Genomic DNA, 23,942 nt, shown 5'->3' with positions numbered 1-23,942 from the left:
TGGTCACCATGGCAACAGGGTTACAGTTAACAAGAAGATAACCTAGAAGTGTTGGTCTGGTCAGGTGACACACTGCTCAGCCTCTGATTGGTTGGTTTGAAGTGTGAAAGATGTCTGTGTCTGGGTTTCCCAGAGCTGCATTGTGATGTGGAGGACAGAGTTCTGTCTCACCCCGTTCTCCAGGATGAACTCAGGAACCCAAAGAATGGAGACTCCGCCCACAAACACCTCAAGCAGCAGGTAGGAGGTTTAAACCTGCTCCAGCCTGCATGTAATGAGCTGGACCAATCAGAGATCGACCAAGTCGATCAGAAATCTGGTTACTCAACCATGTGATTAGACCTCCAGGTAAAAACTCTACAGGAAGTGTTCACATGTTGGTGCCTTGCTGAGTCACATGATGATGACATCACTGTATCCCTCTGGGAGGCGGAGCCTGTTGCTGTCTGACTTTTAGGTGTTCTCAGTCTTCCATCCTAGGTCACCTGGAAGAGCTGGATCTGCTGAGGAGGGGGCGGTGCTTTGTGGAGTTTGGAGCAGGTCGAGGGAAACTGTCTCACTGGATCTACGAGGCTCTGAAGACCTGCAGGGACCAGGAGTTCTGCGAGGACCTGCAGCTGCTGCTGGTAGAGCGCTGCAGTACTCGATTCAAGGTGAGTTTTGGAGGATCAGAGCTCTCCAGAACAGCTAAAACATTTTAGAACGTAGAACCACTAAGTCCATATTCTCCACAGGTCCAACGCTGCAACGTCCTCTTGATGAGGTTTAATTTTTTTCTGTCTCCTGTCCGAAACGACAAACCGAAATAAATATAAAAATCTTCACAACTACGAGGACTGTGTGTATAATCTTGGTCTCAGAAGACCCCTCCCTGAGCCGCCACCGAGGTGGAGGACTTTATGTCCCTCAGTGATCCTCGTAGCTATGTTGGAGTTTTAATGCCGCTGGTAGCTTCACCCATGGCAAAAAGGTTTCTAGGTGAGGGACCAGTAGGTCCATCAGACCCTATGAAGGAAACCACAGTGGTTCATAGTTTCCCTTACCTGGACGCGGTTCACCAGGGACCCCCTCTGCAGCTAGGCCTGGCGGTGGGGCTGCTGGCTGGGCCTACGCCCATGTGGCTTGGGTCGAGTTAAGCAAGAAAATGTGACGTGACCCACCTCCTTCCCATGGGCTTATCACTTGCAGGAGGGGCCATAGGGGTCGGGTCGAGTTAGGCGGGGGCCGAAGGCGGGGACCCTGGTGGTCTGATCCTCGGCTGCAGAAGCTAGCTCCTTGGACGTGGAACATCACCTCTCTGATGGGAAAGGAGCCTGAGCTGGTGCTCGAGGTTGAACAGTTCCAGCTAGATATAATTAGGTGCACCTGGGTGCCTGGCTTGGGCTCTGGAACCAGTTTCCTGGAGAAGGGTTGGACTCTGATGGATTCTGCTGCTTCCAGTAAGAAGCGCCAAGCAGGTGTGGGCATGCTCACATTCTTAGAATGAACCCCGGCTATTAGCACGTTGTGGCCTTAACATAGTTACTGCCTTGTTCTACTAAAATAAATAGTTTCTGACACGTGGAAAATTCTTATTTCTTTAAAAATCGTATGTATTTACTACGTCTGAAGATGGAGGTCACCATTATTTTACTTGCGCAATGCATTCTGGGAGATGCCATGTAAGGGGTGCGCTCTAGACTGAAACCTAGAACACTTGGAGGCGAAGGCAAATGCGACTTGATGTTGGCAAGTTTTTCTTTTTAAACGTGGATCCGCATGAACAATGCTGCACTGAGCTGCTCCTGGTTTCAGCAACGTGAGGTTTCGCTGTTTTCCGAGCGATAAGGAGAGGAAAGCCGAAGGGGATGAAGTCCGTGGACAGAGCACAACTTCCCAAAGACCCACGTTCATGTTCTCCACACTTCTCCTCTGAGTTATTGATCACAGATGCTAACGGAGCTAACAGAGCTAACAGGGCTAACCGAGCTAACGGGGCTAACGGAGCTAATAGAGCTAACGGAGCTAACAGGGCTAACGGAGCTAATAGAGTTAACGGGGCTAACAGGGCTAACGGAGCTAACAGAGCTAACGGGGCTAACGGAACTAACAGGGCTAACGGAACTAACAGGGCTAACAGAACTAATAGGGCTAACGGAGCTAACAGAGCTAACGGAACTAACAGGGCTAACGGAGCTAACAGGGCTAACGGGGCTAACGGAACTAACAGGGCTAACGGAGCTAACGGGGCTAACGGAACTAACAGGGCTAACGGAGCTAACAGGGCTAACGGGGCTAACGGAACTAACAGGGCTAACGGAGCTAACAGGGCTAACGGAACTAACAGGGCTAACAGGGCTGGCGGGTAAACGAAGACTGAAACCAGCAACAGAACAACAGCAAGATCCCGGACTGCAGTCCAGGCTGGCGACCAAAAACCCGGAAAGAACCATTAGAGACGCTGGAAGTCCTGCTGTCAGCCTCTAAACATCCAACCCAACCGTGGACCATCAGCAGATGTCTGTTCCCAGAAAACTACGGATCATATTTATGCAGCTGGGAAAATCAGAGGGGACCATCAGTCTTGTTTCTCAGTCTGAGAAGGACTTCGAAGACTGCTATACAGCGCAGAGACCACGACAACCTTATACGCCATTACCCAGAACGTACGGAACGCAAACATGTTCATTATATCATGTTTTTACAGCTGAAGCAAATGTTTATCCAACCAGGTTGATGATCGCTACTAGCCGGAGTTCCTTTAACAAGCTTTGATAAGAGGTTTCTGAATGTTAGTTTTCATGTTTGAAAATACTGTAAAATTCAGCTTTTTTATTTAATTACATTATGATGGAACACATGTACTCATGGACTAACTAATGTACAACTAATTAGGCTTTACTCCTTCATGGAGGGACACCTTTTAAACCAGAGCAAGTACACATATTGTATATAAGTTGTATCTCGTGCGGTACACAGGTAAAAATCACCACAGCGACTCCTGACAAACACCTGGTCTCACCTTGAACTTCCCACCATTACGAACTTAACTAACTTTAATCCCAATAAACAATCTATTGATAATCTGTCAGTGGTTAACAATCATTACAGTTTCAGACTCTTTCATCTTAACTCAAACATAAAGTTTATTATTTCATCCAGTTTAAACTAAACAACCGTTTACTGGTGTTCATCCAATGAGCTTTTTGCCAAGACCAAGATGGTGGTCGCGTTGACGTATCCTAGCAACAGGCTGAGGCAGTCCATGCAGAGTCTATGTAGAGATGTCCATCATCTGACTGATGTGAGAGGCGAACTCTGAACTCTGCGCTGCCCCCTGGTGGATGTGCCGGCTAACAACCTCGACATCCGGGACGGCAGGTTTGGAACAGACCTCCCCGTTTACCTACATTAGGAAATGGACCTGAAAAATGAACCGTTCTCAAACCCACAACCCACCAAACATCAGAACCTGAATGGACCCGCAGGTTGACTCCAGGTGTTCTGTTGCAGGTGGATGGGAAACATCAGGGTGGTGTGGTCCGGTTTGAGAGGCTACAGGTGGACATCCAGCACCTGGACCTGAGTAAGAACCAAACATCAGTTCTGGTCTGTGTGAGGGTTTCAGTCTGCTGATCAGACTCTGGTTCCAGGTAAAGCCCGTCCACAGCACAATCACAACCTTCCAGTGGTCGGAGTTGGGAAACACCTGTGTGGAGCAGCAACAGGTAAGTCCAGAGCTTCAGTTCTGATTGGCTGTCCAGTCCAGTCTAGACAGAGCTGTTCTGACCTGGTTCTGTTCTGTCCTCAGATCTAGCTCTGCGCTGCTTATTGGGAAGATCTGGACCTGAGACAGAACCACCCACAAAACGCTTCAAACAATCAGAACCAGGACCAGGTACTGATCCGGAACCACTAGCTCTACATCCTGGTCCTAGTTCTGGTTTGGTTCTGGGCCTGGCAGTGGCGCTGTGCTGCCACCATCGCTGTGAGTGGCGCCACTACGTTGGTCAGCAGTTTTTCCTGCAGCGAGGACTCGGACCGGTGGAGTTCTCCGCCTTCTGTCGCATGTCCAGCTGGGCCACATGCGGGCTCAGAGCGACCAATCAGGACCGACCGTCGCAGGATCCGACCAATCAGAGAGAAGATGACGAGGAGCACGAACCCATGGAAGCAACGGATGCTGTGAACCGGTAAAAATTTCAGATGTTCTACCAGTTGATTGATCCAACCTGTTGGCCGATGTGGGATGTGTCCATCTGTCCATCTGTCCGTCCCCAGGTTCTTGTCTCCAGCCGAGCGGCAGCGGATTGGTCGACTCTGTAAGCTGCTGATTGATGCCGGCCGATGCGACTTCCTGAAGACCAGAGGGTTCGCCAGCAGATTGAGCCACTACGTGACCCTGGACGTGACCCTGGAGAACGTCCTGCTGACTGCAGTACCTTCATCATCATCATCCTCATGCCCTGCCACGTGACTCTGGAGAACGTCCTGCTGCTTCATCATCATTTTCATGTCCAGTTATCATCAACTCATCCGTTTGATGACGACGACGATGATGATGATAAAGATGATTATAACAATAAAGATGATGATAATGATGTCAGAAATGTTCAGTTTTTAAGTTCATGTATATAAAGCTGATCCAAACGGGGTCTTGGTTCTGACCCGGAGAGCCCAAAAGAAGAACGGGGGATGTTGTCTAATTTTACTTTGACGAGTCTTCGCTGGTCTCTGAAACATTCAGAACAGAACTGGGTCAGGACCAGAACAGGGAGAATCCTCATGTTTAAGTTAGAAGAAAACATTGTTAATCCAGACATGTTAGAGGTAGGGTCCAAACAACTACAACCAGGCTGTGTTAGTGTCCACAAGTCCAGAAACCAGGTCTAAACCAGAACAGTTCCGGTACTAACGGTTGACGCAGTGCATATTGAGGACAGCATATGCTCTCTTCCGGGCCTCCTGGATGTACATCTGCATGAACTCTCGGCCAAACATCTCCCTGTCGTCTTCGTCCTCACCGTCGTCAGCCGGCGTCTTCCTCGGAAGGAGAGTCACGTCCAGAGTCAGAGGATTGTCCCGAAAATTCACAAACCTGAGACAGAAAAAAAGAGACGAGACATGACTGAGGTTGGACAGATTGAGTTTGGACCATCTGACCTGAGGTCGTAAAGATTGAGGTTGGACAGTGAGGTCGAATAGACTGAGGTTGGACAGACTGACCTGAGGTTGGACATGCCCTCCATCAGTGGTGGGATGTCTCTCAGCTTGTTCTTGCTGAGAACCAGGGTGTCCAGATTCTTCATCATGCTGATGTTTTCTGGAAGCTTCTCCAGCTTGTTCCGTTGCAGCCATAGTGTGTGCAGCTTGTCCATCCTGAGGACAGACACAGCTTCCTGTTCACTGGCTCCTGCAGAAAGGGGTGGGGCTTATTGTCTTTCATGTCCTACCTGTGGATGTCCTCAGGTAAGCGCTCCAGACGGTTTCCTCCTATATCAAGCCACTCGAGCGCCGGCAGCGCAACCACACAGTCCGGAAGGACGCTGAAGTCGTTCATGGACAGATCCAGGTGCTGAAGTCTGGACAGGTTCCTCAGCTGGATACAGAAACACACCAGACCTCAGACTAGCTGGACCACACATAGACCTGCTTATCATGTTACTCAGCTGGTCTAGAAGCTGTCCTGGGTACTCCTGGTTCAGGTTTCTGTTTGGAACCTGGTCTAGAAGCTAAAATCTTGCTTGGGTTTGGGACCTCATTTAGAATTAAGTTCAGGTCTGGTTCTTGGGTTTGGTCCTGGTTTCTGTGGTTGGAACTGGTCAAAACTTGGTTTTGGTTAAATTATACCAGGGTCTGATGCAGAACCTGCTTTGTACTGTTTTGCACCTGAATCTGGTTCAAGTCTGGTTTTTGAGTTTACACCTGGTTTAGAATCTTTCTGAGGTGCTGCCACAAGAGGGTCTGAGTTGATACCTGGACTGGAAGCTCATTCAGGTCCCGGTTCATGGCCAGCTCCAGCTTCTCCAGACTCTCACATCCACTCAGTTCTTCAGGAACAAACTGGATCCTGTTGTAGCTCAGCAGCAGTTCTCTGAGCCGGGTCAGCTTCCCTGAGACCAGAACCAGGACACAAAAACACACTGGGACTAAATGCTGTGAGCTGAAACCAGTTCACATAAAACCACTTTACAGATCTGAAAGAGAGTACGAAGAACTGAAAACTGGGTGTGCTCACCGATCTGTTTTGGGATCTCTGAGATTGCGTTCCGGGTCAGATCAAGAACCAGAAGGTTCTGGAAGCTGGAGATGAAATGAGGGATCTTCATTAGTCCGGTCCGGTGGATCTGCCATTCATGGACCTGACTGAGCTGGATCAAACATCCAGGCAAAGTCTAAGGAAAAACATGTCAGTTAGTGGTCCTGAAATATGACCCAGATTAGACCTAGATCGGACCTGAATCTGATACCTGGACCTATATACATCAGACCCAGGAGTCTGACCCAGATCAGACATCAGGATCGTCAGACCTGGAAGTCTGACCTGGATCAGACAACTGGATCAGGTAAGCCAGGGACGGTACCTTCCACTCTTCCTGTTCGATCCGGAGGATCAGCCGTCCATCTTCTGTTTGCAGCTTCTGCTTCAGACGAGCCAGAACCGCCCGGTCCTCCCAGACTCCAACACCGAGTCTGGACCAGCAACATGAAGAACAGTTAGAGACCAAAGCGATCAGAATCAGAGCCAGGACCAAGACCGGGACCAGGTCTGAGCATAACAGCCACCATTAACCACAAACTAAGAGCCCAAAATGCTTGTGAGACCACTTCAGAGGGCTTTTTAATTCCTGAACCCACTCTAACCTAGGAGGGACCAGTGACCCCAGCTCTGGGTTCCTAGATCCCAGCCTTCAGTTCCTGGACCTTGGCCTTGGTTTCCTGGATCCTAGCCCTGTCTTGCTGACACACATGTATTATCATCTGATCCTGCTACATTACTGGAGCAGCAGTTTTAACCAATAAGAACAGTGGGTGGAGTCTGACCTGCCTGTAGTCCCGCCCCTAGACGTCCTCCTCTTCTGCTCCTCCTCCTCCTTCCCCCTCCTGATCCTGGTCTCCCACAGAGCTTTGATGGAGCTCACCGAGCCGCACGCCACCACGCCCACCATGACGGCCACGTGGTGTCACAGCACACAGATGGACAGGTAGGATGACCTCTGACCTCTGAGCTGCAGCCTCCACCTCCCATTGATCATCCTGTATGACATCACTGATCATCAGATCATTGATAGTTAACATCTGGATCCATCATCGAGTACAAACTGGACAATTTTGAAACTGTGGTGGAGAGGAGGTTTCCATCGTGGAGAACCCGACCATCCTCTCCACCACACTGGTCAGCCAGCAGAGCTCCGTCTCCACCAGACCGAGACGCTCCGATCACTGATCAATAAGTCATCTCTGCTCAGAGGCCAGGCTCCACCTGCTGCTCCGCCTTAATTCTACTTTACATTCTAGCTGGTTTAACAGCCTTATTTAAATTATTAAATAGGTTATCTATCTATCCATCCATCCATCCATGTTCCCAAACCTTTATTTAAATGACACATCAGTACGTTTCTACTGCAGTTAGTTATTTACTAATTAATCTCTAAGGTCTGTGGAAAATGAGGAAAGTCTGACTTGCCTGCCTACAGTTATTAATAAAAACATGAACCACAGGCTCCACCAGGAAGAATCCTTCAGGAACCAATAAGTAAAGTTTGGTATCAGTCTTTAGGGTCGGTCCAGCAGTCTGGGAAGGTTTCAGGTCCAGACTGCCTGCAGTCCATCGTCCTACAGGAAGACGTGGAGAATATTCAGGACAGCTGATAATCTTCCAGGATGGACGTCCCTGCAGGTTCAGAACCAAACGTAGATCCAGGGCCCAGAGATGGAGATCCAGTTACCAGTATGGCTTGTTGGGAAGGTTGCAGGAGGAAAGAAGAACATGGCAGCAGGGCTGAGGTTGGAAAAGCTGCATCTGGACAAGTCCAGGACAGAAACTCGTTGGTTCGGCTCTGGTTTCCAGATTTCAGTTGGGTTATAGTTTTAGGTTAAACCAGGAAGAGGACCTGGAGAAGCTCTCCCCTCTGCCCACGCTTGCTGCCCACCACAGAGGTCTAAAGGAGACGTCTGGAAATGTGGACATTGATGAAGAACCCGGTTCGCTCCCAAGCTTCACTTTTACTTCATCCAAGAAACTGAAGCAACGCTGGACAGAACTTCCTCCATCATCTGGGAAACCATTTCTGCAGCTTCCCGGACTGGAACCAGTTCTACACGCTGCTGGATCCTGGACTGGGACCAGTTCTATGGATCTGGGTCTATGAATCAGCTTCTGGATTGACTGGCTGGTGTGCAGAAAACAACCTGTCCCTGAACATCAGGAAAACTCATCCTGGACTTCCAACGGAACAGAAACGAGCACCTGCCGCTGAGGATCGGACACCTGGAGGTGGAGCAGGTCTTCCTGGGATCTCACATCTACACCCCTGCTGCAGTGAAGAAGGCCCACCAGAGGCCGGACTTGCTCAGGATTTATAGGAAGAACAACATCTCCCCTGGACTACTGAAAACCTTCTGCTGTCCTACAGAGACCACCGTGGTCCTTTTCAGCCTGGTTCGGGAACTGCACAGGAGCAGACCGAGCTGGTCCAGAGGGCAGAAAACTCAGCCCACACCACTGGTCCCCCTTCTTCCCCAGATCAGAGCAAAGCCTGCAGAGTCATCAGGGACTTCTTCTCCCCTTCCACCATGTCTTCTCTCTGCTGACCTCTGGGAGGCGCTACAGAGGCTGAGGAACAGCTTCTACCCTCAGCTGTCCCTGAGCTGAACTTGTGCCCCCCCAGCGCACGGCCCCCACCCCCGCCATCTGAACGCCCTTTTTATTTACTGCAGACGTCGGTGGTGGGAGGAGCCTAGTCAAGCTGTTTTACATTTCGTTATTTAATACAATGACAATAAAATTATCATCAGAACCGGGTCCCGCAGAGTCGGTACTCTGATCAGAACCGGGTCCCGCAGAGTCGGTACTCTGATCAGAAGTCGTGTCTGCTCTCACCTTCCTAGGCGCTGCCGTCCTCCATGCTGCTGAAATCTGACCCAGATAATTTTAGCTCACAGGTCACATGACCCAGTTTGTCCAGCTGACACCAGGTCACATGACCCAGTTTGTCCGTCTCAGCCACTGTTAGTCAAGTAAATGCAGAGTTTTGTCCAAGTCGGTTTTATTGAGATAAAGTTTCAGGCCTCAACCAGTCATCTTCATCCTCATCATCATCAAACATAAAGCATTTTTTACATTTTATATGTCGCTATGACAACAACACAAACAAACACAAACAGCTGTAACAGACGCCATGTTGTCGTTACTCTGCAGCCATCAGGAGGAAGGTCACCACCACCACCACCATCATCATCATCATCAGGGATGACCCAGAACATCTGGATTCTACGGTTCGGGTTGTGGGTCAGAACCAACGGATGGACCACAGGGTTCAGGTTTACAGGTAGACAACTGAGTCAAAAGCCAGAACCAGTTCTGACCCAAGCAGAGTACACATTACAGAGGCAGAGTTCTAACCCAGCAGAACCAACCGGACCAGATGTGGAAAAAGTCCAGATCCAGTTCTGATTCAGGGAGAGGTCTGGTTCTGACTCCGTTTTAATCTGAACAGAACCAGAACTCACAGAAAGTCCAGATGCCCCCTGCTGGTGGCCAATCACAACGCAGCTTTACGACCAGTACAGGACACGCCCACTTTGAACCCCTCTCTGGTTTATGAGACTTTACCATCTGAACTCCGGGTCAGGACCATCTGACTGGATCAAGTCCGGTAGCAATCAGAATCAGAATCAGAATCATCTGGATCTTGTGACTCATAGATTGGATCAGGTAGAGATTCTGGTCGTTTTCATTGATCATTTGTGTCAGCAGGTGGAACCTCGAGCTGAACCGAGAACCGAGCTCAGATCCAAGCTCACCAGAACCACCGTCAAGTCTCTGACTGGATCAGCTCAGAACCACCGTGGTCAATAAAACCGTATGTTTACGGTTCTGGTTTCATCGCAGGTGTGAGCAGAACTTCAGTCCAGCTTCCAATGCGGAGCTTCTGATCCTTACAGGTCCACACTGGGGTGACACCGGTCCAGAGGTTCCCTTCAGTTGGACCATGTGATCAGTCAGAGTCCAATCAATAATTTCTGGCTCAGCTTCTGCTTCAAGTTCAGCTTCTGGTTTTCATTCAGGTTCTAGTACTGGTTCTGGCTCAGATACTGGTTCAAGTTCAGACACTGGCTCCATTTATGGTTCTGGTTATAGTTCAGGATCTGGTTCAGCCATCTTTGTGTGTCCTTGGAGACCCAGAAGGATGTGTGGTGACCAGGTACTGTTTCCATGACAACGTTATGGTGATGAACTGAACTATTTAAACTAGCCTGCTGCAGGACGTCTAGTCGTCATGGTAACATGGTGAGTGACAGGATAACCCCCACCCCCAGCTTAAAGGCATCAAGAAAGTGACGGAGTGAAAAGAAACAGGAAGTGAAGGGGGGTGAGTGGCGGAGGGCGGGGGGGCCGATGGTTGGTCTACTTCAGGTCCAGAACCATGCTGGCCGGGTTCTCCAGGTACTCCCTCCAGAGGTTGGAGAAGCGACACATGGTGGCCCCATCGATGATGCGATGGTCCGCTGACCAGCTGACGTTCATGATGTGAGCTCGAGTCACCTGACCATCGGAGTCGAACCGCGGCAAAACCTGCACACACAAGAAACCATGTTATCCTGTCTGAAAGCAGAACTATCCCACTTGGACAGGTTCTATCCTTACTGGACAGAAACATGATCAAACTGGTGAGTTTAATTGGACTCTAACTAGACCATAAATGGGCCATAACTGGACTGTAAATGAGCAAAACCTGGAACATAAGTGGACCATAACTGGACCTAGGGCTGGGCGATTAATCGATAAAATCGATAAATCGAATTTTCCATTTCTGGAGATTTATTTTTATGAAAATCGGGATTTTTTTCCATAGTTAGTTAACAGCAGATTTAGCCCTCCCTCCACACCAGAACGGTGTTTGACAGATTTTCAGTGAAGTGACTCTTCACTCACAGCTGGGATTTAACTGTGTGTATAACTGCAATAAGAAATGCTGCTCTCTACGAGATGCAGAAGTCAACTTAACTCACAAACCCTCGTTAGGAGACAACCTTCATCAGGGGAATTATTCCTGCAGTGGATCCTGTACGATAAGGATCCAGATGGAAAGAGATCACGGATGCATTGTGTCGCATATTTCTATGTAAGATATGAAGTCGTTTATATGGTGGAAAAGCTACGACATTATTTGCTTTATTTTTGCTAACATTCATCTATATAAACAAAATTTTAATTATACTTACTGTAGACTATAACTGGCCTATAACTGGACTAATGTGGATGATATAATGGACTAGTTTTACTGGACTATAACTGGACTAATGTGGATGATATAATGGACTAGTTTTACTGGACTATAACTGGACTAATGTGGATCATATAATGGACTAGTTTTACTGGACTATAACTGGACTAATGTGGATCATATAATGGACTAGTTTTACTGGCCTATAACTGGACTAATGTGGATCATATAATGGACTAGTTTTACTGGACTAATGTGGATCATATAATGGACTAGTTTTACTGGACTATAACTGGACTAATGTGGATCATATAATGGACTAGTTTTACTGGCCTATAACTGGACTAACGTGGATCATATAATGGACTAGTTTTACTGGCCTATAACTGGACTAATGTGGATCATATAATGGACTAGTTTTACTGGCCTATAACTGGACTAATGTGGATCATATAATGGACTAGTTTTACTGGCCTATAACTGGACTAATGTGGATCATATAATGGACTAGTTTTACTGGACTATAACTGGACTAATGTGGATCATATAATGGACTAGTTTTACTGGCCTATAACTGGACTAATGTGGATCATATAATGGACTAGTTTTACTGGCCTATAACTGGACTAATGTGGATCATATAATGGACTAGTTTTACTGGCCTATAACTGGACTAATGTGGATCATATAATGGACTAGTTTTACTGGCTTATAACTGGACTAATGTGGATCATATAATGGACTAGTTTTACTGGACTATAACTGGACGAATGTGGATCATATAATGGACTAGTTTTACTGGCCTATAACTGGACTAATGTGGATCATATAATGGACTAGTTTTACTGGCCTATAACTGGACTAATGTGGATCATATAATGGACTAGTTTTACTGGCCTATAACTGGACTAATGTGGATCATATAATGGACTAGTTTTACTGGACTATAACTGGACGAATGTGGATCATATAATGGACTAGTTTTACTGGCCTATAACTGGACTAATGTGGATCATATAATGGACTAGTTTTACTGGCCTATAACTGGACGAATGTGGATCATATAATGGACTAGTTTTACTGGCCTATAACTGGACTAATGTGGATCATATAATGGACTAGTTTTACTGGCTTATAACTGGACTAATGTGGATCATATAATGGACTAGTTTTACTGGACTATAACTGGACGAATGTGGATCATATAATGGACTAGTTTTACTGGCCTATAACTGGACTAATGTGGATCATATAATGGACTAGTTTTACTGGCTTATAACTGGACTAATGTGGATCATATAATGGACTAGTTTTACTGGACTATAACTGGACTAATGTGGATCATATAATGGACTAGTTTTACTGGCCTATAACTGGACTAATGTGGATCATATAATGGACTAGTTTTACTGGCCTATAACTGGACTAATGTGGATCATATAATGGACTAGTTTACTGGCCTATAACTGGACTAATGTGGATCATATAATGGACTAGTTTTACTGGACTATAACTGGACTAATGTGGATCATATAATGGACTAGTTTTACTGGCCTATAACTGGACTAATGTGGATCATATAACGGATTAATGCAACACAAAGATCACCAACTCTGGACCTGTTGAGACTGTCCTGCAGGTTTTCCATGTTCTTGGTTTACTGTTTTTTGGATTCTTGTCCTTGTCTTTTTTGTTTCTTTAGTCTTGGTTTTCTGGGTTTTTCCATCTGTTCCTGGTAATCAGGGCGACCCAACAGGAGTGGCAACACTGCCATGGATTTCTATAGAAAGACTGGAAGGCGGAGGTCAGGTGGTTCATGGAGCTGCCGACGCTCCCACCGCTGATCGCTGCTCATTCTCTGTGTTTCGGAAACATTTTCTCTGGCTAGAAGCTGAAATTAAAACATCTCTTGGCACTGTGACGCATTAGTTGAATTAAGTGAAAATGTTATTTCATGGGGCCAGCTTTGGTTGGTTAATTGTGTAATTAACAAGCTAGTGGTAGTTTAATTGTGGTTAGCAAGTGTAGCTAGTCTAAGCCTGGATTTATCATCAAGTTATTGCAGTTATTAGCAGGTTTTTGTTCCCATATAAATACACTGCTCCAAAAACAAAAGGAATAAAATAACATCATGGATCTGAATTAATTAAATCTTCTTATTAAACACTTTGTTCTTTACAAAGTTGGATGTGGTGACAATAAAATCACACAAATATGATCAATGGAAATCATATTTATTAACCCATGGAGGTCTGGATTTGGAGCCACACTCCAAATTAAAGTGGAAAAACAACTACAGGCTGATCCAGCTTTGATGTAATGTCCTTAAAACAAGTCAGAATGAGGCTCAGTAGTGTGTGTGGCCTCCACGTGCCTGTAGGACCTCCCTACAACGCCTGGACATGCTCCTGATGAGGTGGCGGATGGTCTCCTGAGGGATCTCCTCCCAGACCTGGACTAAAGCATCCACAAACTCCTGGACAGTCTGTGGACAATGTGGCGTTGGTGGATGGAGACATGATGTCCCAGATGTGCTCAGTTGGATTCAGGTCTGGGGAACGGGCGGCCAGTCCATAGCATCAATGCTTCGTCTGGAAGGAACTGCTGACACACCGGTCATGCTGGAGGATGTTCACGCAGCAGAACGTTCTCCACGGCGTCTCCAGACTCTGTCACGTCTGTCTCATGTGCTCAGTGTGAACCTGCTTTCATCTGTGAAGAACGCAGGGCGCCAGTGGTGAAGTTACCAATCTTGGTGTTTTCTCTGGTAAAAGCCAAACGTCCTGCACGGTGTTGGGCTGTAAACACAACCCCCACCTGTGGACGTCGGCCCTCATACCTCCCTCATGGAGTCTGTTTCTGACTGTTTGAGCTACACATGCACATCTGTGGCCTGCTGGAGGTCATGCAGGGCTCTGGCAGTGCTCCTCCTGTTCCTCCTTGTACAAAGGTGGAGGTAGCGTCCGGCTGCTGGGTTGTTGCCTCCTACGGCCTCCTCCACGTCTCCTGATGTACTGGCCTGTCTCCTGGTAGCGCCTCCATGCTCTGGACACGACGCTGACAGACACAGCAAACCTTCTGGCCACAGCTCGCGTTGATGAGCCATCCTGGATGAGCTGCACTACCTGAGCCACTTGTGTGGGTGTAGACTCTGTCTCATGCTACCACTAGAGTGAAAGCACCGCCAGCATTTAAAAGTGACCAAAACATCAGACAGAAAGCAGGAAGTGAGAAGTGGTCTGTGGTCACCACCTGGAGAACCTCCTTTATTGGGGGTGTCTTGCTAATTGCCGATAATTTCCACCTGTTGTCTGTTCCATTTACACAACAGCATGTGGAGCTGATGGTCAGTCAGTGTTTCTTTCTAAGTGGACAGTTTGATTTCATACACGTGTGACTGACTTGGAGGTACACCTTGTTTAAGTGTTCCCTTTAGTTTTTTTGAGCTGTGTATATTTGTTTCTTATTAGATTTGTTCTTTGGTGATGAGTCTTTGGTACGCCTGACTTTATTTCCTGGTAGTACATCATATTAATTAGAATACTAGCTGCACATTTAGCTCCGGTGAGACTGAGGTGAGTTTGGTTAGAGTTAAACGTCCTTTAACAGACAATGCCTCAGAAGCAGAAGCATTAACGGAGACGGCCTGGTCCTGCTGGAGAAAAATTTGGGTGTGATTAGTAAAAGAGAATTAATTGAGAAAATGAGTAATTATTTAATTTTCCAGCTGATGTCGGTGGCTGGTGAAACTGCTGGTGGTGGGCAGGACTCCTCTGCCTGACGCAGCTGAACCAGTTTTCCAGACGGTCTTTTTCCATATTGTGCTTCCCATCAGCGTGAAGCACATGAACATGTTGCTGACCAGGTCCTCGGTGCAGCTCCACCATTTCTCCAGTTAGCAAGCATCCACTCTCCACCTCTGGCTAGAGAATAACTTTACGTCGTATAATAAAATGTTTATTCATCATGTTTGGTTGAACGACCTGATAAATTCATTTGGTCATTTAATATGTTATTAACCAAAAGATCTTTAGATTATTTAAATATTTTTATTTAAAATGTTTTAAGTTTTCTGGATGGAACGATAAACAGGGTTACAGATGTTTTTATTCACGTCACGTAACAGTGAAATAAATATGTAGTGACATTAACGGTGTCCTCTATACGAGGGCTGCAATGATTAGCCGACGCTGTCGACAATAAAAACAGTCGACAACAAATTTACCTGTTGACTGTTGACGGCAAAAAATAAATAAATACGTACAGAGTGAGACATCGTCTTCTTCCTTATCTCTGCTGAGAGTTGCACATGTCCAATAAAGACCGCCAGGGGAAAAATATGGCGACGGAGGACGTCAAAAGTCTGAAATAACTTCCCATTAAACTTACTAAATAAATTCAGTAAGTCGAGTCGAACCGGAGGACGAGTCGGACCAGAGGACAAGTCAAACAGGTGGACGAGTCGAACAGGTGGACGAGTCGGACCGGAGGACATGTCGAACAGGTGGACGAGTCGGACCGGAGGACGAGTCGGACGAGTCGGACCGGAGGACGTGTCGAACCGGAGGACATGTCGAACAGGTGGACGAGTCGGACCGGAGGACGAATCGGACCGGAGGACGTGTCGAACCGGAGGACATGTCGAACAGGTGGACGAGTCGGACCGGAGGACGTGTCGGACCGGAGGACGTGTCGAACCGGAGGACATGTCGAACAGGTGGACGAGTCGGACAGGTGGACGAGTCTGACCGGAGGAGCCCTTGAGACGTGCGCTGGCCAATACTACAGAAGAAACAACAACAAATGAAGCACCCAGAGCACAAGCTGATCCAGGACGTCGGTTCGAGATGGAACAGTACCTACGACATGGTAGGGAGGCTCCTGGAACGGCGCCGGCCAGTCCCTGCAACTCTCACGGATCCTGAGGTAACTGCCAGATCAGCGGGTGCTTTTTGAATGAAATGTCCATCTCATCTTTTAATTAGCACGTCATTTAAACAGCCTTATGCAAGATTTAAAAGCTGAAAGTGAAAAAGGGGCCATTTAATAATTATGAGATACATAATTCCATTAGTCGACTAGCCGTTTCAACAGTCGACGATTAATCGACTATCAGAATAGTCGTTAGTTGCAGCCCGACTATACATTAGAAGAATGAATCCCAAGTCATCATTCAAAGCATGTACGACCACTTTCTGTCCTTCAGGTCATTTTAAACGTCTTTAAACGGTTTTACTGGACCAGCTCTGCGGCTCAGCTCATTTCCATCTGGCAGCAGACAGACTGAAGGACGTCCTCCAGTGTTTGGGACAGTCAGAGGAAATCCTGGGAACAGGAAGTACCATGTAGATCCAACGGTAAACTCAGGACGCCAACCTCCGGACACATGGAGGACGAGGTGTAGCACTCCCATGCTAGCAAGCAGAGAAAAACAGCTTTAAAAAGGCTGTTTCACCTCGTTGTTTTCTATCGTCAACTTACAGACACACGGGTTTATGAATATAATCTGTAAAACGTGTTCAAGGCATGTTTCCAGTCTTGTTTCTGTTAAAAACGTAGAACTCGCCTCTCTGCTTCCTGAATTAAAGCACCCAGGCATGCGGAACGCGCTGCATCATGGGGGGGAAACTGCGAGGAAAGCTGCGGCTTCATGAACCACGTGACCGCGGGTCGGCGAGGTCACGGATGTCGTCACTCATTAAACTGGTAATCTGTTTGGGTTGAGCTGGTTCTGGCTCCCTGGTGCTGGTCACCTGGAAAGGTTGGGAACTGACCTGGATCTTTCCCAGCGCTCCAATGGCGACCTCGGGAGGAAGGATGACCGGTTTGGCGTAAGTCCCTCCGATCTGGTTAAGACACAGATTCATTTTAGAAGTGACGGTTCAGCACGGGGACCTACGGACCAGCGCCGGTCCACTCACCGATCCGATGTTGGACAGCGTGAAGGATCCGCCGCTCAGCTCGGTGGTGCCCAGCTGGCCGGCGGATCCCAGCGCCTGCAGACGGTTCAGCTCCTGAGCGATCTGGAAGACGCTGAGCAGCTGGACGTTCTTCACGTTGGGGACCAGAAGACCTTGAGACGTGTCCATCGCCAGGCCGATGTTGTGGGACACCTGCAAAACAGAACCATCAGAACCATCAGAACCATCAGCCGCTCTCCATCAGAACAGAACCGCTGCCGGTCCCGTCTGGACCATCTCACCTTGTAGGTGATGTTCTGGCATCCTTCGTCCAGCGAGGCGTTCAGGATCGGGAAGTGGAGGAGACCCAAGGAGGCAGCCTGAGCCAATGAGAGCGCGGGGTTAACACAGCACCACTGAGGACCAATCAGAAGCAGCGTCTCTGAGCTCACCTTGATGAAGAAGGGCATGAAGCTGAGTTTGACGCCGCGGCTCTCAGCGACCGGCTTCAGTTCGGACCTCAGAACCACCAGGCGGGTCAGGTCCACCTCGTCACAGTAACCGAAGTGCGGGATCTTCAGCGCCGCCGTCATCGTCTTCACCATCGCTTTGTGGAAACCTGCAGAGACCTCAGGTCAACACCAGTCATGATCCCATCTGGATCCTGATCTATTCTGATCAGGGACCCGATCCTGATCTATCACCTTTGAGGGGCTCCGTCACATCCTTCCCAGTGAAGACGGGTTTGGAGACGATGGGCGGAGCTTTGGCTGCTGCCGCAGTGCTGACGGGCCTGGCAGCAGGAGTGGCGGCGGGGACCGGACCCGGAGTCTGGATCTCGTGGACCGGGGTCGGGGGCAGGATGGCTCCGGTCTGCTTGGCCAGGAAGTTGAGGATGTCCTCCTTCAGGATGCGTCCGTCCTTCCCCGTCCCCACCACCTCACTGAGCTTTATCTGCGAGGACACACCAGTTAGAGCTTCGTGCTGGGGACACCGGGACGGACGGAAATGTGGACAGACTCACGTTGTTCTCCATAGCGAGGCGGCGGACGGCGGGCGTGGCCTGCGTCTTGTGGCCTTTGATCTCCTGGTGCGTGTGCTCCTCGTGGGCCATGGCGGGCGTCTCCACCACGTCCTCCTCCTGGATCACCTCTGAGAAAAAGCAGGACGTCAGTCGGAGGATCCCAACAGAACCGGTCCCACAGCAAAACCGGGACCTGGAGACTCACCTGAGCCAGACTCCGTCTCGATGTCTACCAGCGGTTTTCCGACCAGCGCGGTGGCCTCGGCGTCGTAGTAGAGCTTCCTGATGACGCCGTCGTAGCGGCTGGTGATGGTCACCGACGCCTTGTCGCTCTGCACCTCACAGATGCTGTCGAACTGGGACACCCGGTCCCCCTCCTTCACATACCTGGGACAGATCAGAACCGGGTCAGGACTGGATCAGAACATGATCAGTACCAGGTCAGATCCAGATCAGAACCGGATCAGGACAAAGTCAGGTCCGGATGAAAACAGTTTCAGGATCTGGATCATAACCAGGTCATGACCAGGACAGGACCGGATTAGAACCGGGTCAGGACAAAGTCAGGTCTGGATCAGAACCGGATTAGAACCGGGTCAGTGGGTCATATGACCTACCACTCCTTCACCGTCACCTCCATGATCCCCTCTCCGATGTCGGACAGTTTGAACTGGACGATAGGTCCCAGAGACGCTGTAGAGACACAGCAGTGACATCAGCGATGACATCACACTGAGTGACACGGTGCATGGACAAAGTGTCCTCTGCTCTGCAGCAGACTGAGGACATAAAACCTGTCTAGGCCAAGAGCTTGGATCAGAACCTTCAGAACTGACGTTCGTTCACATTTACAGCGGATTTCTATGGTTTTGGACCTCGCTGTGGTCCTGGACTTACCGCTGGTGGTCTGGAGCGTCCTGGAGATCTGGAGGTTTCTGTCCCATCTGCAGGTCAGCAGGGTTCTGTCGGACCTGAAGTTCTGCAGCCGGAAACATCGGCGCCGGTACTGCTGGCTGAGCTGGTGGAGAGAGAACACAAAGTTACAGACATCACCTGAAAGCCACACACACCAAGTCTCTCTTCAGACCAGGGACCTGGTGTCACCTTGGACCGGGTCTCACTTCATACAGGCTTTCCCCTTGGTCCAGATCCCGCTTTGGACCAGTTTTCACCTCAGATCCAGGTCTCACTAAAACCTTAAACGCCGTAGTGCTGGATTCATTGCTGTGGACTTCAGGTCCTGGGTTCAGGAACTGGATCTGAATTAGGGCTGAACGATTCTGACCAAAATAATCCCGGTTATTCACCGTGTTTGGAAAAACATTTTTTTATTGCATCAATTACAAACAAACTATGCTGCAACAATTTTTAGTGAAAAGTTAAACTTTAAATGAGATTATTTTGGAGAAGTTAATGTTAATGAGGCCGAACATGGCGGGTCGATATGGTTGTAATGGAGGCCAGAAAAATGATGAACAGACAACCTAAAAATAATTACAACAGCAGAAAAGTCAAATCTTTAGTCAATATTTTCTTGTTTAAGTTAAATTTGATTAAGTGTAATTTGTTTTCTTGGTTTTTTTTTTTTGCAACATGTCACAACACTTAACTTTTTTAATATTTTTGTCCACACTCTTCATTAATAGACATTAATAAGTAACGGTGAGCCAGCGCGCGACCCTCCAGCAGCAGCTTCGTACGTTTCATTTGCAGCCTGGTCATGAACCGCGACCATGATCAAAATCTGATTAATTGTGCAGCTCTAATCTGAAGCCATTTTGGTCAGATCTTTGCATCAGAATAAATGGTTTCCGATTACACCAGCTAGTTGCCATGGTAATGAAATGTGTCTGATCTTAGCCTGATAGCATCAGGTCGTCTGATGGCTATAGGGGGAGATGCAGACCTCCACCTGTCAGCTGCAGCAGCAGTGGTGACTGTCAACTGGTCATGTGACCTGTCCTCCGCTGGGACAGTGTCCTCTGCTGGGACAGTGTCCTCCGCTGGGACAGTGTCCTCTGCTGGGACAGTGTCCTCCGCTGGGACAGGTGAGATCTGATTTGATCTTTGATCAATTTGTTTCCGTTGCTGAAAAGACAGCGACACCTGCGGTACCGACACGTGACTGGCCGAACTCTGACTCCGAACCCGTGAAAACCTCTGACTTTCATCTGGAACACATTAGTGCGCAGGCACTGCGTGAGTGGCGACTTGTTACAGCGGCTACAACTTTTCCGACCTTTTTTTTAAATGTTTTTTTTAGTGCTTTTATTCTATTTTTATTACTTATTTTACGTCACATCGGCACTTTATGTGAGGGTGAAGCTATGGAGGCTCACTGCTTTACTTTCGTAGCTTGCGCCTTGTTATTATCGGAACTTTTTGGTGTAGCTGTGGGAAACACACTCAACCACGGCTCCATTGTTTACTCCCGGGATCAGCTGTTAGCCCTGCGACACACACCCTCTGTCGGCGCGGGGAGGCTGGAGATCCCCAAGGAGTTACGGAGGAGGAAACGAGGCTGTAGATCGGGAGTTAAGCGCAGGGAACGGAAAAGCCGGTACAAGCCTTGTTTACCGTCTGTCATCATAAGATCTCTCCCCAACAAGATGGAAGAGCTAACAGCGCTGACCCGGCTGCAGAGGGAGTACCATGAGTGCAGCCTCCTGTGTTTAACTGAGACGTGGTTGAGTGAACTTTCTCTGGACTCTCCCGTCACCCTGGACGGATTCCAGCTGGTTCATGCGGACAGGAACGCAGCGGAGAGCGGTAAGAAGAAGGGAGGGGGGATCGCTGTGTTTGTGAACAACAGATGGTGCCACCCTGGACATTTAACTGTCTCTCTGCACCAGAGACGTGGAACTGTTAGCTGTTAGCATGCGGCCATACTACCTCCCGAGGGAGTTTTCACATGTTATTGCGGTGACAGTGTACATCCCCCCCTCAGCGGTCGCTGCTGCAGCTACAGATCTGATCCACACCATCGTCTCCAAACTCCTAAACCAGCACCCCCAGTCCCTCCTCCTAATCTCCGGTGACTTCAACCATGCTTCCCTGTCCTCTGCTCTTCCCACCTTCACCCAGTATGTGAAATGCCACACTAGAGGCAATAAAACTTTGGACCTTCTTTATGCAAACATCAAGGATGCATACACCTCATCCCCCCTCCCCCCGCTGGGTCGCTCAGATCACAGTCTGGTACACCTCGTCACAGACTACACCCTGGTGGTGAATAAACAACCCCCTGTGAGGAGGCCTGTGAGACAGTGGTCTGAGGAGAGCAGTGCTAGGCTCAGAGACTTCTTCCAGTCAACAGATTGGGATGCACTCTGCAGCCCCCATGGCAGTGACACTGACAGTATGACCCACTGCATCATGGTTTACATTAATTTCTGTATGGAAAACACTGTGCCATCCAAGTCGGTGCGGTTTTTTCCCAATAACAAACCCTGGGTAAACTCTGAGATTAAGGCCCTACTAAATGAGAAGAAAAGGGGGACAAGGAGGAGCTGCGCAGAGTTCAGAGGGAGCTCCGATATAAAATCAGGAAGGGGAAGGATTCCTACAGGAGGAAACTGGAGAAGAGGCTGGAGCAGAACAACACCAGGGACGTCTGGAGAGGACTGCAGAACATCGCAGGCCACGGAAAAGGAGTGGGGAGAGATCCCGGTACCGAAGACACGGTGCCCAAAGGAGCCCAACCACTTCAGGCCTGTTGCCTTGACTTCTCACCTGATGAAGACCATGGAGAGGATCTTTCTGAAACAGCTGAGACCCCTGGTGGACACTCAGCTGGACCCCCTGCAGTTTGCCTACCGGCCTGGGATTGGAGTGGACGACGCAGTGATTTACTTGCTGCACAGTTCACTGCAACACCTGGAGGTCAGCGGAAGTGCTGTGAGAGTCATGTTTTTCGACTTCTCCAGCACTTTTAATACTATCCAGCCTTCACTGCTAAGAGTGAAGATGGAAAGTATGGGAGTAGACCAACACCTGACTGCATGGATTAAGGACTATCTCACCAACAGACCACAGTATGTGAGGCTGCAGCACTGTGAATCTGACGTGGTGCTCTGCAGCACAGGTGCCCCTCAGGGTACGGTGCTCTCTCCCTTCCTCTTCACTCTCTACACTTCGGACTTCACTTACAATAACACACACTGCCACATCCAGAAGTTCTCCGATGACACAGTCGTTGTTGGCTGTGTTTCTGAGGGGGACGATCTGGAGTACAGGACAGTCATCAGGGACTTGGTCAGCTGGAGTGAGCGTAACCAGCTCCAGCTGAATACCAGCAAGACAAAGGAGATGATTGTGGACTTCCAGAGGAAAGCATCCTCTCTCACACAGGTGAACATCCAGGGATTGGACATGGAGGTGGTGGAGAACTATAAATTCCTGGGTGTTCACCTAAACAACAAACTGGACTGGTCTACAAACACCCACGCCCTCTACAAGAAAGGACAGTTGCCTCCACCTGCTGAGAAGACTGAGGTCCTTCGGAGTGTGTGGGACTCTCCTTAGGACTTTTTATGACTCTGTGGTGGCCTCAGCCATATTCTATGCTGTGGTCTGCTGGAGAGGGAGCAGCACAGACAGGGACAGGTGCAGGATCAATAAACTGATCAGGAGAGCGAGCTCTGTCCTGGATTGTTCTCTGGACTCCGTAGAGGAAGTGGGGGAGAGAAGGATGTTAGCCAAACTGACATCCATCATGAGCAACACCTCTCACCCCCTACATTACACTGTGGGGTCCCTGAGCAGCTCCTTCAGCAGCAGACTGCTACACCCACGGTGTAAGAAAGAGGCTCCGCAGGTCCTTCATCCTAACTGCTGTCAGACTCTACAACAATCTGTAACACCTGAACCAGGCTGTCATGTTGTAGTCTGTTTACACTGTTTACACAGTCATTCATACCGTCACCTTATACTGTTATTGTTTTTATGTTTATTGTGTTATATTTAATTCTTAAGTTTATCTATTTATTCTTTCTTTTTTCACTTTTTCTGCTTTGCTGCTGTAATAAGTAAATTTCCCCGTCCGTGGATCAATAAAGTTTAATCTAATCTAACCACCCGAACACCGAACCAACCGAACTGCTGAACGTCAACAGCTGGTGTGTCTGGACGTAGCTCTCGCTGACTTAGCAGTTAGCCTGTTAGCATATAGTAGCTACAAGCAGAACGTCCTCTGCGTGGCGATGACGTCACACCAGCGTTCGCCACATTTCAGGGCAGCAGCATAAGCGCGCGGACAGAAACGCAGCGAGACGAGTGTAAAGTTTACAAAGTTTGTTTTCTTACCAGACGTCTGAACACACTGAAGGAGCCTCTGGTCACCGCCGCCATCTTTCCTCTGCGAAGCACGCCCCTATCTGCAGCCAACCAGCGCTCAGTGCCTTCTTCTTCTATCACTCCGAAGCTGTCAGGCAGTACGGTGTGATGCTGCCGCCGTATGGCGAGGAGCGGAACTGCAACAGCTGGAGGAAGATCAGATTGATTGATTTTAGATCAGAAAAACAGGAACTTCAGCTGAAGTCGTTTCAATTTACTCTGCTTTATTTAATCAGGTCGATTGCTCTACAGTTA

The 23,942-nt window shown here is 48.6% G+C and overlaps 3 protein-coding genes across 5 annotated transcripts in view; 1 reads left to right on the top strand and 2 right to left on the bottom strand.

Moving 5' to 3' along the window:
• The window catches only part of lrrc39 (leucine rich repeat containing 39), a 21,091-nt gene extending 11,565 nt beyond the window's left edge, over window positions 1-9,526 (bottom strand). Inside the window, exons 1-8 of one of the 3 annotated variants that reach the window (XM_042006045.1) lie at window positions 9,083-9,526; window positions 7,024-7,236; window positions 6,564-6,672; window positions 6,218-6,374; window positions 5,956-6,092; window positions 5,433-5,578; window positions 5,206-5,358; window positions 4,896-5,077 (exon numbers count right to left, since the gene is read on the bottom strand). In XM_042006045.1, coding sequence (XP_041861979.1) covers window positions 4,896-5,077; window positions 5,206-5,358; window positions 5,433-5,578; window positions 5,956-6,092; window positions 6,218-6,374; window positions 6,564-6,672; window positions 7,024-7,148 — 1,009 coding nt within the window. In that variant the 5' untranslated portion in view covers window positions 7,149-7,236; window positions 9,083-9,526. Of the gene's footprint in view, window positions 1-3,017; window positions 4,714-4,895; window positions 5,078-5,205; window positions 5,359-5,432; window positions 5,579-5,955; window positions 6,093-6,217; window positions 6,375-6,563; window positions 6,673-7,023 lie in introns of those variants that run through there. The other 2 variants (XM_042006047.1, XM_042006044.1) reach the window with 2 other exon arrangements.
• Window positions 1-19,828, top strand: part of trmt13 (tRNA methyltransferase 13 homolog) — a 22,307-nt gene extending 2,479 nt beyond the window's left edge. The window contains exons 6-12 of the mRNA XM_042006078.1: window positions 134-240; window positions 468-653; window positions 3,493-3,565; window positions 3,633-3,707; window positions 3,791-4,172; window positions 4,261-4,581; window positions 19,818-19,828. Of these exons, the coding sequence (XP_041862012.1) occupies window positions 134-240; window positions 468-653; window positions 3,493-3,565; window positions 3,633-3,707; window positions 3,791-4,172; window positions 4,261-4,456 (1,019 nt within the window). The 3' untranslated portion in view covers window positions 4,457-4,581; window positions 19,818-19,828. The remainder of the gene's footprint in view (window positions 1-133; window positions 241-467; window positions 654-3,492; window positions 3,566-3,632; window positions 3,708-3,790; window positions 4,173-4,260; window positions 4,582-19,817) is intronic.
• Window positions 9,933-23,750, bottom strand: dbt (dihydrolipoamide branched chain transacylase E2). Its single transcript, XM_042006077.1, has 11 exons — window positions 23,658-23,750; window positions 19,251-19,371; window positions 18,971-19,046; window positions 18,559-18,740; window positions 18,354-18,481; window positions 18,034-18,283; window positions 17,782-17,948; window positions 17,632-17,709; window positions 17,351-17,542; window positions 17,204-17,275; window positions 9,933-10,777 (listed from the first exon to the last, which is right to left on the bottom strand). Exons 1-11 carry the CDS (start codon window positions 23,700-23,702, stop codon window positions 10,610-10,612), a joined length of 1,479 nt encoding a protein of 492 aa, XP_041862011.1. The 5' UTR covers window positions 23,703-23,750; the 3' UTR covers window positions 9,933-10,609.
• Between the last annotated feature and the right edge of the window lie 192 nt (window positions 23,751-23,942).

The sequence above is a fragment of the Melanotaenia boesemani genome, chromosome 14, assembly GCF_017639745.1.
Source record: "Melanotaenia boesemani isolate fMelBoe1 chromosome 14, fMelBoe1.pri, whole genome shotgun sequence".
NCBI lineage: Eukaryota > Metazoa > Chordata > Actinopteri > Atheriniformes > Melanotaeniidae > Melanotaenia > Melanotaenia boesemani.
This window is presented reverse-complemented; position numbering and strand designations above follow the sequence as displayed.

Excerpts from the sequence above, each read along its gene's own strand:
- dbt (XM_042006077.1), bottom strand. The coding sequence starts at position 23,702 with ATGGCGGCGGTGACCAGAGGCTCCTTCAGTGTGTTCAGACGTCTG. Across the intron at positions 18,741-18,970 it reads GAGGTGACGGTGAAGGAGTG|GTATGTGAAGGAGGGGGACC; the intron begins GTAGGTCATATG and ends GATCTGTCCCAG. Across the intron at positions 10,778-17,203 it reads GAGCGCTGGGAAAGATCCAG|GTTTTGCCGCGGTTCGACTC; the intron begins GTCAGTTCCCAA and ends TTGTGTGTGCAG.